This window comes from Pogona vitticeps, chromosome 2 (assembly GCF_051106095.1).
Source record: "Pogona vitticeps strain Pit_001003342236 chromosome 2, PviZW2.1, whole genome shotgun sequence".
NCBI classification, from domain to species: domain Eukaryota; kingdom Metazoa; phylum Chordata; class Lepidosauria; order Squamata; family Agamidae; genus Pogona; species Pogona vitticeps.
Window position 1 is genome coordinate 268,936,339 of NC_135784.1, and position 15,109 is coordinate 268,951,447.

The 15,109-nt window shown below is 40.0% G+C and overlaps 1 protein-coding gene across 1 annotated transcript in view; it reads right to left on the reverse strand.

Moving 5' to 3' along the window:
• ADGRV1 (adhesion G protein-coupled receptor V1) overlaps window positions 1-15,109 on the reverse strand; it is a 341,656-nt gene that overhangs the window by 259,986 nt on the left and 66,561 nt on the right. The window contains exons 29-32 of the mRNA XM_072992549.2: window positions 14,638-14,853; window positions 7,472-7,716; window positions 5,476-5,657; window positions 2,395-3,206 (exon numbers count right to left, since the gene is read on the reverse strand). Of these exons, the coding sequence (XP_072848650.2) occupies window positions 2,395-3,206; window positions 5,476-5,657; window positions 7,472-7,716; window positions 14,638-14,853 (1,455 nt within the window). The remainder of the gene's footprint in view (window positions 1-2,394; window positions 3,207-5,475; window positions 5,658-7,471; window positions 7,717-14,637; window positions 14,854-15,109) is intronic.

Below are 15,109 nucleotides of genomic sequence, written 5' to 3' on the forward strand. Positions count from 1 at the left end.
AAATTCTCTTAGGTTGTTCTGAAAAGTAGAACCTTCACTATGCAACTTAAAAGATAACTGAAGCAATTAAAAAGTCTATGATTAACACAGAGTCAGTAGCCCAAGAATGAAAACAGGTGGGGTTTTCAGAACCTTCCTGAAGTTCAGCAAAGAAATATTCCAGTGAACTAAGATTAGAACTGATTCCATAGGTGTGGGATTGTCACTGGGAAAGTTCTGATCCACACTCACTGGCCTACATGCTCTTGTGGTAGGCAAGTGAGAAACACTGATGTTGAGCAGAGTGTACAAGAGCAAGCACGGGTGAAAGTTGTAATTCAATTAATTGGGTGCAGACTTTGATGGCTAGAACCAGCAATTTTAATCAAGCTTGGAAATTCACTAGGAATTGTAGTGCAGCTACATTGTTTTATCACTGTTAGGAGCTGACACCTCATACCCCACCAATATCTAAACAGCCACATTCTGTAATAAATCTCATTTCTAAACCATCTGGAAAGCAACCCTACACAGAGCACATTGCAGTTCAGCCTGGTTCTCACAATCACATGACTAACCAAAACAAGATTATCATCTTGAGATAAGGTGGCATTTAGCATATCATCTTAAACAGATGTAAATATTCCTGATCACCCTTGCTGGTCTGCACACTTGACCTCTAAGGGGGAGCACTATCCCATCTGAAACTAAATATATTCCTCCCTCCAGACAGACTTTCTCTACTCAAGAGTGCCTCTGTTTTACCTGAACTATACTTAGTTTGTTTGCTCTCATCCATCCTCAAGCCACCTCCTGCACCAAATGTTTCAGCATGGTCAATCCAGTTCAGTGTACTATTTATAAATATGTCTTTATTTTCCTTCCTGAACTAGTCATTTTTATAATTGCATTTATGTTCCTCCTAAGGTTTTGATAGCGCTGGAAGCAATAAATAAATAAATAAATAAATAAATAAATAAATAAATAAATAAATAAATAAATAAATAAATAAATAAAAGTTGGAAAATTGATCTCTACCAAATAATTGTTTTAATTTTGGTTTATTTCTATTTATACTAATCTATGACTGCAATAAATCCTTATTTGTTGTCCTAACTGCACCATAATTTGAGAAAGAAAACCCCTCCGGCTATGGTGCTATAATACCCCTACGGTGCTATAACACCCTTGTAAGCTGCCTCAGCATTTCAGTTAGTAGATGGACTAACATTTATATATATATAAATTATAATAAATAAATAAATAAATAAATAAATAAATAAATAAATAAATAAATAAATAAATAAATATATATATATATATATATATATATATATATATATATATATATATATAAAATATAATATATTATATTATTATTATAATAAATAAATAAATAAATAAATAAATAAATAAATACATACATACATACATACATACATACATACATACATATATAATATAATATAATATAATATAATATAATATAATATAATATAATTATATAGCCAACATTTATATGGGCTAAAACAAAGGTTATGTTTCAACTGCCATCATGAAGGGATGAGGGACACAGCCTAGCCTCCTGAGGGAAGGAGTTCCATAGCTTTGGAGCAGTAATGGAGCAACATCTAATTGAAAATGGAGGCTACCATAATTTGGACACATCATGGAAAGATAGATTGATGAACAAAAAAAGCCAGACCTTTGAATTTGTACGAGCTGAGCAAGCTTTCCTGAGAGTACCTTTTGGAGGCCACTAATTTATAGTCATCATAAAATTATTTGATGGCATATAATAACTACATTGAAAATTATCATCCTTGAGACCTGAAATATTTCAAGATCATATGACAATTAAGAGCCATGCTTTATTTTGCTGCATGCGGAGGTGGGGAATTGCCAGATGGGCTCATTCCCACATTGGCATGATGATGATGACAAGGGATCCTAGCCCTGCGCGGTGACCGGTGAGTGGACTGACTGGTTCTGGGGGGAGGCAATGGGCCCCCTTGGCACCTGTGGTGCCGTTATTCATATCCCTAGGGATACAAATATGAATAGCTCATGTGTAATAAACACCAGTTTACCAGGTTGTTGAAATAGAGATATTTAAACAGAGATACTTGAAATGTTGCCATCAACTGGAAGTAAGAGTAATATTAATTCATCTTGTAACTAAATGTATATTCACCCTAGTCATCTTGAGACTAAGCGTCTCGAATGGTATGTTTCCATCTGTTGAGTTTGCATAAACTCTTGTACACTCACAGCTCATGATCTTCAGTTAAATGGATGTCTCATGTTTCTTCCTGCATGTGCTTCACATAGGTCATAAGGTTGTCACACATAACAATGATTGTACAGCAGACTAGAGTTTTGTACTATTATTAATTGCCCTCTCATATTTCTTACCATCTGCAAAAATCAGGATCTCCCCAACACCTATGAAATCCAGATTTGGGGTAGCTGTGCCACCAGCTATGCTCCACTCCACTGTCACCTGTCCCAGACTACCTTCCGTTCTGTGAATCATTAACTGCACAGAGTTCTGAGGCCATTCTTGAACTTCCACATACAGACCATTTTCCGTTGTGTTGGGACTGATGCTGTAGATCACAAACACACCAAAGGCATCCCCATTCATTTGGATGACAACTGTAGAAGTGTTTGGCTGTCCAATGACTGGTTGATTTTCAGTGCTGGCAGAGATATTAATCAGGGCAACATTTAACAGGGATATAATAAATTTCTCATCCAGTTCTGGAAAATCATCAGGAAGGATAGTAACTGTGAGATTTGCAAACTCTGTTCCTTCTGCCATTACTATCCAATGCCTTGGAACAGAGTCATAGTCACTGCCAGCAATTGCTTGGGTACTCAAAAGAGAGGATAAAGAGGTAAGGTTTTTCTTGTACGTCCAGAATCCCAAGTTATAATTTATTCGACCATCCCAGGATGTTACCCAAAGGCACAGTGGAAGTTCAGAGGCACTGGAGGAGGAAAAAGCTGTACATGCTTGCTGTTTCAGGCACAGAGTTGCACAAGCATGCAGGGAGTCATTTGCTAAAGAAATATTCACTCTAGTCATCTGAATTTGGTCCGGAATTCCCTGCACCGGAGCTTCATAGTATGAAAATATATCCAGGCCTTGCTCCGTAGCAAGAGCTATGATGTCAATTTCAGAAGTGCTGTAGAAGATCTGTAGCTGGCCAAATCTTCCACCACTACAAATGGTCACAAACAAGAAAATAATGTTAATAAAGAAAATTATCACTGAAACAATGCAGTACTTCTATTCAGGGGGAAATTGCAAATAATTTGAACAGAACTTTCAAAATGAACCCATATTGTCCCATTATTCTGAAAGAGCTTGTTTTTCTTTAACATCAACCTCCACTTCCCCACCCAAAAAAACAAACAAACCAACCAACCACTGGGATAAATACTGGCTCTTCTTTCACAGTAAGGGATAAACATGATACAAAGGAGAAATAGGCTCATTTTACTATTCAGTGCACAACCTGTTTTCCAGGTGGAGCTCTCCTGGGAAGTAATCAGATGCCAGGAAAGACAGCATCCTTCTCTTGCCTTATTTGTTCTACAATCCTGGTGTATGGATCTTTATTGGGGAGTTCTGGAAGTTGTAGTCCAAAATAAACAAGAAACCAAGCTTGCACACTACGGTTTCTACAGCTCTTGATCTGTCTGTGTTTTAGCTCACCTCATTTAAACGGCCAATTCTAGCTTCCCAAACTACCCTTCCTGTCCCCTGCCAAGCCTCACATTTGAAACTTATGCTTCTCTTGTTCCAGGTTCATTGCTAAATTCAGCAAAAAATTGGCAGTTCAGAAGTATATCATTAGACATATGGCACCACATAAACTTTTTCTGAGACTTTGAAATTAGGCATGGACTAAAAATCCTGAACAGATAAAGAAATAGACGGATATTCAAAGGCCATTCATGTAGCGGCACGCTGTTATTTCTTAAAGAGCAACTAGTAACTGTCAGACTTCTTTCTCCCAATGGGAGAGGACATGAATGCCCAAGATGCAAGTTCAGCATTAACATAAATGGATGTCTAGTATAACAGATCTATAGAGTCTGTGTCCTGAGTACACTCCTGTACTGCAGTGAGTCCTGGATCCTTTGTGCATGGCAGGAGAGGAAGTTGAACACGTTCCATATGCGTTGTCTCCGATGCATTTTTGGCATCACCTGGCAGGACAAAGTTCCAAATAGAGTTGTCCTAGAACGAGCTGGAATTTTTAGCATGTATACATTACTGAAAAAGCAACGTTAACATTGGCTTGGGCATGTTGTGAGAATGGCTGGTGGTTGGATTCCAAAGGATCTCCTGTATGGAGAATTAGTGGAGGGAAATCGCCCCAGAGGGAGACCACAGCTGCAATACAAGGACATCTGCAAGCGGGATCTGAAGGCCTTGGGAATGGACCTCAACAGTTGCGAAACCCTGACATCTGAGCATTCAGCCTGGAGGCAGGCGTTGCAACATGGCCTCTTCCATTTTGAAGAGACCCTTGTCCAGCAGGCTTAGTCAAAGAGGCAGTCCCGAAACAAGCAAAATCAAGGGAGCTGGACAGAGGACAGATTGTATTTGTCTTCAGTGTGGAAGGGATTGTCAGTCTCAAATTGGCCTTCTCAGCCACACTTAGACGCTGTTCCAAGATCTCTATTCAGAGCATGTTACCACAGCTCTCGAGACAGAAGGATGCCTATTGGAACTGGAATAACTGGAGCATAAATTCACATGTATATTTCAATTAAGACTACCATTACATGCACACTTATTTGAAATCAGGGAACATATCTCAGAACAAACATGCATGGGAGTAGACTGCATCCAAACTGTACCCAACTTTCTCATTTGAACCTTACAGTAAAACATAGTACATAACTAAGCAACTCCAAACTCAGTTGAGGCAATGCATTTTTACAGTGCCTTCCTCTCTCTATTTCAAGGGTGGATACTTCATGGGCCTTTGGGTATTTTTGGAATGTAGTCTACATCAGATTTAGCTAGCAAAGCCAACACAAGAGTTGTAGTTGAGGGGATCACACAGTCTACCCCTATTCTGTTGAGAAAACATACTAAGGCTGCAATGCAGTAATTACTTATAATAGGAAGTTCCATTGACCTTAGAGAAGCTTGCTTCTGACTAGACATGTATAACAAATACTGCACTGTAAGATGGTTGCATTCTTTTCTGCAAGCATAGCTTGCTTGTTTCTCTAAACTCTCCCTTTTTCTCTACTTCTTCATTCCATCCTATTTACTCCTATAATGGTTTGGTTTCAGTTTGCCTGATAACAGTAGTGAAATCACTTTTTCCCATGTGTTCTGCTTTTATAAAGCTACTCAATTAGCTTGCCATCATAATTTCTTAGAAGCAAACATATCAATACAACAACAGTGGAAAAAAACAATAAGCTGCAGGCAATACATTTTTGAAAATAAGGTATAAAGCAGACCTTCTCTTCACTGTTATGTTTGCAACTGAGCTCCTTTCCAGTGGCTCTTGAACTCGATACAAAGCTTGGTGAAAGGAAACTATGCCATATGGCTTATCGTTGGCAGGAATTATAACATTTGCCACTCCATCTGGTCCAATAGTACCTCCGTTGGAGGCATGAGATAATTCCACAGTGATGACCTATAAAGTATGTTGGATAGTACAGAACCATTTTGTTCCAAATATTAATAAGACATCAATGGCAAATATTTATTAGAAAGGTAAGATTATTGTAAATTGTTGCTCATCACAGTTATATCATAAATTAAAACAAGGGACTAAATCCAGTTTTCATTATACTATCATTTTACTGTTCAGTAAATTTGCCTCTTACATGCAGAGTATCTTCAGTAACTCCCATGCTCAATTTTGGTTTTTCTTTTGCCATGTCTACAAAAGATAATTATTGAGCACCACCAATATGGATTTTCTTCATAAGTAGAGATGGGCACAAAGAAAAACAATGAATCATTAAAATTTATTCAAAAATCGCTAAATCATCAATTTGTATTCATATGAATCAATGCCTCAACAAACACAAATCAATGAATTTTTAACTATCCTTGATTTGTTGATTTTTGGCTATAAAACAGCCCTACAGGCACCTAGTGACACCAAAATTGCTGGGAGGCCTCCTCTAGCTCTCCTCTATAATTTCTTCAAGTTTGGTGAAGATTGGGTTTCAGAGGTCCAAGTTATATACCCACAAAAAGGATCCCTCAAGGAAAGTTCACCCCAGGTACCTAGACACACCGAAAGACACAGAGAAGCCTCTACTAACTCTCCTATACAATCCATCCAAGATTTGGTTTCCTCAAGCCAGTTGCTAAAGGACACTTTCCTATGGGGACTCACTTTGTGCGTGCATAACTTGTCTGAAATCCACACCAAATTTGGAGGGATTGTAAAGGAGTGTTAGTAGAAGTATCTCTGTCATTTTGGCGTCTCTAGGTGCCTGGAGAAAACTTTCCTGGGGTTGGCCCTGCTTGTGAGTATATAACATGGATGTCTGAAACCCAAACTTCACCAAACTTGTAAGGCTTGTACAAGAGACTCAGAGTAAGCTTCGCTGCGGAAATGGTGTCTCTGGGTTTTATAGGGTTTTTATAGGGTTTAAAGTTTAAAAACATCATAAATTTGTAATCTGTCATTTATCGACCTTGACAAATCACAAATCAAAATAAATCCCTATTATTCTTATTCATGCCTATCTCTGTGATTGTAGCTCTACTGAATACTCAATGGGCAAGCTCTGGTTTTTAATGCACATTCTACAATCTTCAATATGCTGTAAGACTGAGATATATAAAGAGCAAAATGAAGAGTGTGTGGCTCATGGATGCAGTATGTGTTTTGCAGACAGGAAATCTCAGATTCAGTCCCTGTAAACACATTTTTAATGAAGGAACATATACCAGATAACGTAAAATATCTGAACCCTAGACTCTGGAAACCCATTGCCAGCCCTAATAGTCAATGCTAGACCAAGTGGTCAAACAGTATGATAAAGCAGTTTCCTGTGTACCAATGATATGATTTTCTATGCATGCCTGCATGTGCACACAAAATACATGCAACAGATCAACAGATAGTCAGAGAAACATGAGCAAAGTATTAGCCAGTGCTGTCTCAGTGGATACTATCCAGTCACTGAATTTGGCCTTTTCTCAATAATAATCACTAGAAGGACCATCATTATTAGTCACAGCACTTAACTGAAATACAGTAACACACTAGTAAGGACAAGTTACTGAAATTACTGATATCAATAACTTCAAAAGGGAAGTTATCATAAGACAATGGGTTAGATCTAGATTTGTACACAGTAGAGTCTAGATGATGCTGGAGAAAGGTGATGAGTATCTATGTTTGCTAATTCCTCCTTCCTGCTAAAACCTTTGAAAAACTAAGTCCTATGACAGCCCCATAACATTTTGTTGGATTCTTAAACTCACCTCTTCTATTTCTGGAACATCGTCAGCCACAATCTCCAAAGTCAAGTTCTTCATGGTTTCTCCAGGTAAAAAATGGATGTCACCTGAAAATTCTTGCAAGTCACTATCAGCAAGTTGCCCATCAGAAGTGGCAATCCATGTAACAGTCACATTGCCAAGTGTTCCAGCATTGCGAATAACTGGAAGATCTACCTTGACTGTATTGGTCTCAGGCTCTTCAATGGTGATTTCAATGATCTGGAAAACTAGTAAAATTTGAGAGCTTTATTCCATTATTGGCAGGGTAAGGTGTTTTTAATACATATTTTTTAATTCTAAGTGGTATTTATGGAACAGAATGCTAACAAGAAGTGGATTTAACAACCTCAAGTATACGTTCAAGGTGGATACATTTACATTAGAAAAAAAGGCAGACTCTGGCAGCAGCAGATTATGGATAAATGCTTACATACTAAAGATACAGTGCCAATTTGGCAGAATCAGGATCCCCTGCTTTAACTCTTAGCAGGCAAAAATTAACGAGTATGCATTTCCTGGATCAGAGCCTGCAGAGATGCTGCTGAAAGAGAAGCTACATCTACCAAGTGTTGTATAAGAATCTTTAGTCACAGAAGTGTTGATGTAACATCTAAGTGAGAAAGTGCCCCATACGGTACTATCCCAGCCCTAAATTCAGCTGGATAGGTGCTCTGCTAGTCCAGGACACTAATTCCTATCCTTCCTGCTCCAGTTAATAGTGATCTCTCATCTAGTTTCAGATGTGAACAACAGGTGTGGGGATTTTGTAGTCTAAAGTTCCATCTTGTGGCTATTAAGGGATACATCACTGGTGTTTAGCATAATCAAGTTATTGTAGTATAAAGATGCATTGTTCTATGATTCTCTCTCTGCGCAGGCGTGGAATGCCTTAAGACTGATAACCACACGACGCCTCTATGGCCAAATTCTTATCTTATGCTAATTTTGCTTGTTTTGCGTGCTTAATAAAAACGTCTGGGGGGAAGAAGGTAGCCATATTCTTCTTCTTCTTCTTCTCTACCGGTACCTGAATACTAACAAGATAAAGTCTGCAGTGTCTTCATTTATCAGAGCTCTCCCTGGTTTTCATGCAACTGCTGCTTGGCTGGCTTCCAAGCAGGGTTCCCTGGGGATTTCCCCACATTTTGGCGGCCCGTGTGAGGCAAGAAGCACGGGACAAGCTGAGCAACGCAACAGCGCGACAATTCACACTGCCCTCGCCCGGCAAGGGTTCCAGACGTCACACATCCGCAAGGATCCCGGGTGAGTGTTGAATTTGTCAAGTTAGACACCTAGCCTCCTAGCAACATGGGAAGCTTTGTATCTAATCTTCAGGAAGTACAGGACCTCCACTTCTTATTTAAAAGGAATGGTCACACGACCACACGCACAGAAGTGGAAGATTTAGTTCATACTATTCGGGATGTATGCCCCTGGATCCCCGAAGAAGGGACACTGGACCTCCAGGAATGGTCTAAAATAGGCAGCTGTTTACAGGGACATCCAAGAGTTACAGCAAAAGTGCTTTCTACATGCTGCAAAGTGCGTACCAGCCTTCAAGGCTTGGCACCACCACGGAACATTCTTTTCGACCAAGAATTTGAAAATAATCTGTTCAAACAACTCCCTCAAATTTTGCCTCCCCTTCCTCTCACACCAGCCCCCTCGGTTCCACTGCTGGACTCTCTGTCTCATTCTGCCCAGCCAACCGAGCCTCAGCCTGGGAACACCTCAGCATTGTCTCCCAGTCCTGCCGTTCATCAGGCAACTGAGAACAAAATTTCTAACTGTCCTTTAATGGATACAGTGGGTGCTGCTTTAGAAACTGCTTATCCTGGCATTCAGGGAACACAAGCACAGGCACAGGGAGATGCCGCGGCAGTTTCTCATAGTTCTGAACTGCTCCCATATCAAGGTGTCCGCGAACTGCAACTCAGTCTCAAGGACAAACAGACACAGGCTCTCCCGGAATCCTCATCTGCCCAATGGCCGGCCCCTAGTGACTGGAGTAGGGGTCTCCTTCCACCAGCAGAAGGACTCATTTGCCTTCAAGGATGGCGAGATTTAGCAACTAAGCAAGCAGAAATTAATGCTGTTGTTTCTGTACGTCAGCCAATTATTATGGGAGAAGGTATATTTGCTTCTGCTGTTCAAGTCCGTCTCATGGACGCAGTTCTCAGTCAGCCAAGGTCACATGGGAAATGGGACCCAGGGAAATGGGACCCAGGGCCGCCCCCAGGCCAAGAGAGAATAATAGGGGATCTGCAGGATTCATGTGATGTCACGGGCTGGTATACAAAAGAAGCTTTACAAGCATGCCATGTGTCTTGTGAGAAATCAGAAGGGGAGGAGGAAGAAAATGTAAGGGGGGCAGCCCAACAGGAGGCCTGTTTTGAACTGCCACAATGGGTCTATGTTTCTAAAGCTAAATGTGCCGCTATTCCTCAAGGCTACACTGTTCTGGTTTTTACATGCGCTGATTTTGTTTGTTTCAGCTTGAATGTTGTGCCAGGACTGATAACTCGCATGGCAAACATTCAGGTTTGGGGAAAAATCCTACTCAGCTGGACAGTCATAGCTGAGAAAGATTGCCGCCCCCACCTGGCCAGTAAGAGAGAAAAATGCATATGGGGTGGGAGGAGGTGAACCAACTCCTTAAAGCGCTTCCCCCATCACCTTCCAATCTGGAGAAAGCATTGTTACTCTCAAGCCACTTGCAACATCCTGGACACTATGTTCCATGTTCTTTCTAGAACTACAAATTCTATCACACCTTGCATTGCTTAGCAGTTTCCTGAATATCTCAGCGTGATGGGACCTGTAATCTCATCCACGGATTCAGTGCAGCCTGCTAGGACATAAAGTCTGTATTGTTTTCTGTGTCTCTGTGAAGTAGCAAATTCAAGGTCCACACCTGGCGCAATGCCCAGACTTAGTTCTCTCCTCTTATCAGCGATTCTGGGCGTTCTGCCAAGAGAATGCCATTGTGTTCGGACAGTCTAAATGGAGAATCATTTGGCAACCTACAGTCTTCTTGCAGAAGGGTTTTTGTGCAGCCCACAGAAAAATCAACAGACTGGACATAAACTTTTGCATCTATACCATTGAGGTATCAATTGGGCACATCAGTTTTGGTATTGTCTACAAATGATCTCTCACCGTTGTTCTCTGCACTCCCTGGTCGTTCTTCACCTGTTATTGTTATTGTGGTAACTCCAGCTGACATCATCCTTATCACTGCATCAATGAAAGCTTCTTACAGTTGATCTCTCAGCAACTTCGACTGCAAGCTCGCTTGCCTACTGAGAGCATTCCTCTTTCATGTGCTATCTTAGCTACGCCATGGCTATCAACTGCAATTCTCTACTGACAAGATGGGCCATGTACTCGCTTGAACTTGTACTCCTGTGTTAAAGCAGTTGCAGATTTGTTTTGCCAAGGCATCGTTCCAGATGTTGCCACAATTGTCAGGGACGTATTAACTCTAATTCTTTTCTGCAGGGTGATGTTGAATTCTCCAAAAGACAAGCGCCTGCTTTCCTGTATTTTTTATCAATTAACCACTTGTTTTTCCACAGACGCTTTTTTCAGATGGTTTGCCTTTCCAAGGTGTTGCCACGTGGCAGCGTTTGAACTTTTTTCTAATGATGAGTTTAACTTTGTTGTAGACACACGTTTATAAGCTTTTTAGGCATTTGCTTTTTTTAAATATCTGTCTCCTTCCATAGATAAGGATTGTTTTCACTGTTTTCCTGACTTTGTTACTTTAAAGCAGAACAGCATTCTGTTCCATTGCCCATATATGTTCCCACCCTCAACTTCTGGGATTTTTTACTAAAGGGAATGCTGTTGCTGATTCAGCTTTCAAGCAGAATTCATGTGCTTTAGTCTTTTTTCTGATCCTATTTGCTTCTCATGACATGTTTCATTACTCTGTAAATATGTTTCACAGAATGTTTTCTATCCCAATGACTCAGGCAAGAGACATTGTAGTTGACACGTGGATGTCACACAAGTGCAGGTTTTTGCCTAAATTACATTTGACTGTGGATACATTTTCTGGGTTTATTTGGCATCTCCTCTTCATGGAGAGACTGCAAGACAAGTTATTCAACATTACATTTGGAACAATTGCTGTAATGGGCCATCCTAGGCCTGAAGACTGGACAATGGACCTGTCTATATATCATCTGCCTTTCAAGAATTTTATGTTCAATGGGGACTCTCACTGAAGCATGAGATTCCTTTTAATTCCACAGGGCAAGCAATTGTGGAAAGAACACACTTAACGCTTAAATTTCTTTTGCAGAAGCAAACCTCAGGCAGAGGGGTTTCTGGGTCAGATTGTTCCTATGGTTGTTGCAAAAGTTCTGTATACTTTAAATTTTCTGCTTTTTCCTCATTAACAGGGTTCACAACCCAAGTTAAAGTTCATTTCAGGGCAGAAGAGCAACTTCCTCGACCACCTGAGTGGTAAGGGATCAGTTCTCTTGATCACCTGCGGACAAGGATGCTGCAGTCGCACTGGACAAAAGCGCTGTTTGGATCCTGGCAAGATGGTGTGGATCTCTGCCATCCGACTCCTAGGACTGCTTGAACTGTTCTTGGTTCCACGTATTTCTGCTCCGGACAATCAAGGCAATTCTTGGGTGCAACATGCTCAGTATATATTTGATGTTCATGGACAGAAGGTTTCTCTTTTATATGAATCATGAGCTCACTGCCTGGTCTTATTGATGATCCAACCTTAATTCTTGCCTCTTTGCAAAGTATTTCAGAACATGGTCAATCGGAACTTCTTTTCCATGCTGTTCCTTCTACTTCTAATATTTCAAAGGTTCAATTTACGCACCACATCTGAGCTTTGTGTTTCTGTTGTATTCATGCAGGGAACTGGAATGCCAAGGTTCCAGGTTTCACTTGATCTGGACAATGTTTTAAAAGAATGCCTCCCTTAATCCCAATGGCCTAGAACATTCCACACTGGGATGAAAAACAGTTAATGCTACTACAAGAATCATGGTAGATCTGCAGAGTGAAATAGACCAGTTAAAGCAGCTTTCAGTTAAAGCATCGCTAATTGCTTGCACATACTTATACTATGTTTTATTGTAATAGATATTCAAAGTATTATTTGCTTCCATAATTTGCAGCTTTCAATTGAGCATATATTAGTTGATTTGAGTGATACCATTATTACCAATAATATTAACACTTCCCTATGGCATGGCTTTGCATACTACTAATGCATGGTATTATTTTACTGAAAATTTGTATTTGCCTTATGCTTGTTTTAAACAATGTATTCCTTCATTAATTAATGTTTTCACTAAGTGATATCAAACATCTGTACAATCACTGTCTTTATCTGCTAAGCAATTGTATCAATTCTAATATCATGTGTTCCTTTCTAGAGTAGGTGATTTTTATGGTGAGGCTGATGCACGATATAAAGGTTGAGATGACATGGCTGTTGCCCTCCATCAATGAAGAGCTTCCATGGACTCAGAAACCATCAGGAGTCTTACTGGCAGCAACTTGCTCATCCAAAATGAAATACAAACGGAGGGAATGTGGGGATTTTGTAGTCTAAAGTTCCATCTTGTGGCTATTAAGGGATACATCACTGGTGTTTAGCATAATCAAGTTATTGTAGTATAAAGATGCATTGTTCTATGATTCTCTCTCTGCGCAGGCGTGGAATGCCTTAAGACTGATAACCACACGACGCCTCTATGGCCAAATTCTTATCTTATGCTAATTTTGCTTGTTTTGCGTGCTTAATAAAAACGTCTGGGGGGAAGAAGGTAGCCATATTCTTCTTCTTCTTCTTCTCTACCGGTACCTGAATACTAACAAGATAAAGTCTGCAGTGTCTTCATTTATCAGAGCTCTCCCTGGTTTTCATGCAACTGCTGCTTGGCTGGCTTCCAAGCAGGGTTCCCTGGGGATTTCCCCACAAACAGGCCATGCTTTTTAACCATTAGGCAAGATATGGGACATTTAAGGCCCACCAGGTCTTATTTTATGTAGAATCCACACAGAACTAAATCTACACTTACAAGGTAAGCATTCTGCAACAGTGTTCCTTGAGCAATTGTAAATAATTTTGCAGACTTACAGCCACTTGCTATGTAGAGGGTTAGGTTTTTCCTCTACAAATGACAAACATGGCTGGAACAAAAAAAAAATCTATCCTCAGTACAGTGGGGTCTCGACTTACGAACTTAATCCGTATTGGAAGGCAGTTCTCAGGTTGAAAAGTTCTTAAGTCGAATCTGCATTTCCCATAGGAATGCATTGAAAACCATTTAATCCGTATCTGCTCTTTTTGTCCACAGAAACTAATGGGAAGCTGCTATTCCGCCTTCTGCCACTAGAGGGGGATATTTTTTCTTCTTTCCTTTTAACCTAAGATGACTTAGCTTTTTTTAAAAAGGAAAAAAAAAGAGTTCGTAACTCGAATCTAAGTTCGTAAGTCGAGTCCATATATTCCTATGAGAGCGGTTCGTAAGTCGAAACGTTCGTATGTCGAGCCGTTCGTAAGTCGAGACCCCACTGTAATCTATTGATTCTTTTCTATTGGGATACATTTCCTCTTAGCTCCTGTTCCGAGAGCTGTAATAGACCAGCTGAGAGATTGTATTTTTTAAATTTTATTTTATTTTGGCTAAAGTCACATTTTCCTTTTGGCTAATATAACTATGTAGTATGCCTATTCTATGATTACACAGCATGGATTTTCAAATGAACTCTTGGGGGTGGAGGTTTGCAGAACAGTCTCCAAATTTATGCCCAGACAGCGAGACATAACTCACCATTAATGTCATGAAATATCCTGAAAGAATATTTAAAAGGGGTGTGAAAATGGCCAGAATCCAGCTCAGTACATATACCAGTGTTAAATCCATTGGTGTAATTTTTAATGGCATATTCCTGCTAACTAGGAAGTCACGAGTTGTATTTCCTGTTGCATGTCAAGGTGTGAGACTACATGATAAGAAATAAAAACCCCAACTGCTTAACTAATGGCAATTTTTTTGCCAGGATTCTTAGTAATGAATTTAATGGTGTTGGGCATAAGGAATAGGATTCTGTCAGCTCTTTGTTAAATCAGGAAACTACTATGTTTTAAGGTACCATCTTACCGAAAGATCCGAAGGGGTCATCAGAAGCCTCAATGGTTATAACTGCCTGAGTCAAGCTTCCAAGCAAAGCTCCCCCTGTTGTTTGATTGAGCAGCTGTACAAGAAATGACTCTTCGACTTCAGGGTTGATGTCGTTGATTATATAAATTGGCACAGCTTTACTGGTCTCCCCTTCTAGCAAGACAACATCAGATGAGGCCACGCTGTAGTCTTCACCTGTGGATATAAACATTACAAAGATGCCTAAGTAATATTTGAAACAAATGCCCATTTGTTGTACTCTCCTTACCCATTATGGAAAAATATGATGACGCAGTTTCTTTGTGTGAGCAAGAAACATAGCTGAACAAAAGTAGTTTTTTGAACTACATCTCCTAGAATTTCCCACTTAGTGTGGTCATGGGATCTGGCAACAATGAGTTTCCGCACATTTCTGAGAGGTTAGTGAGGAATATGCTTGAAATAACAGTGA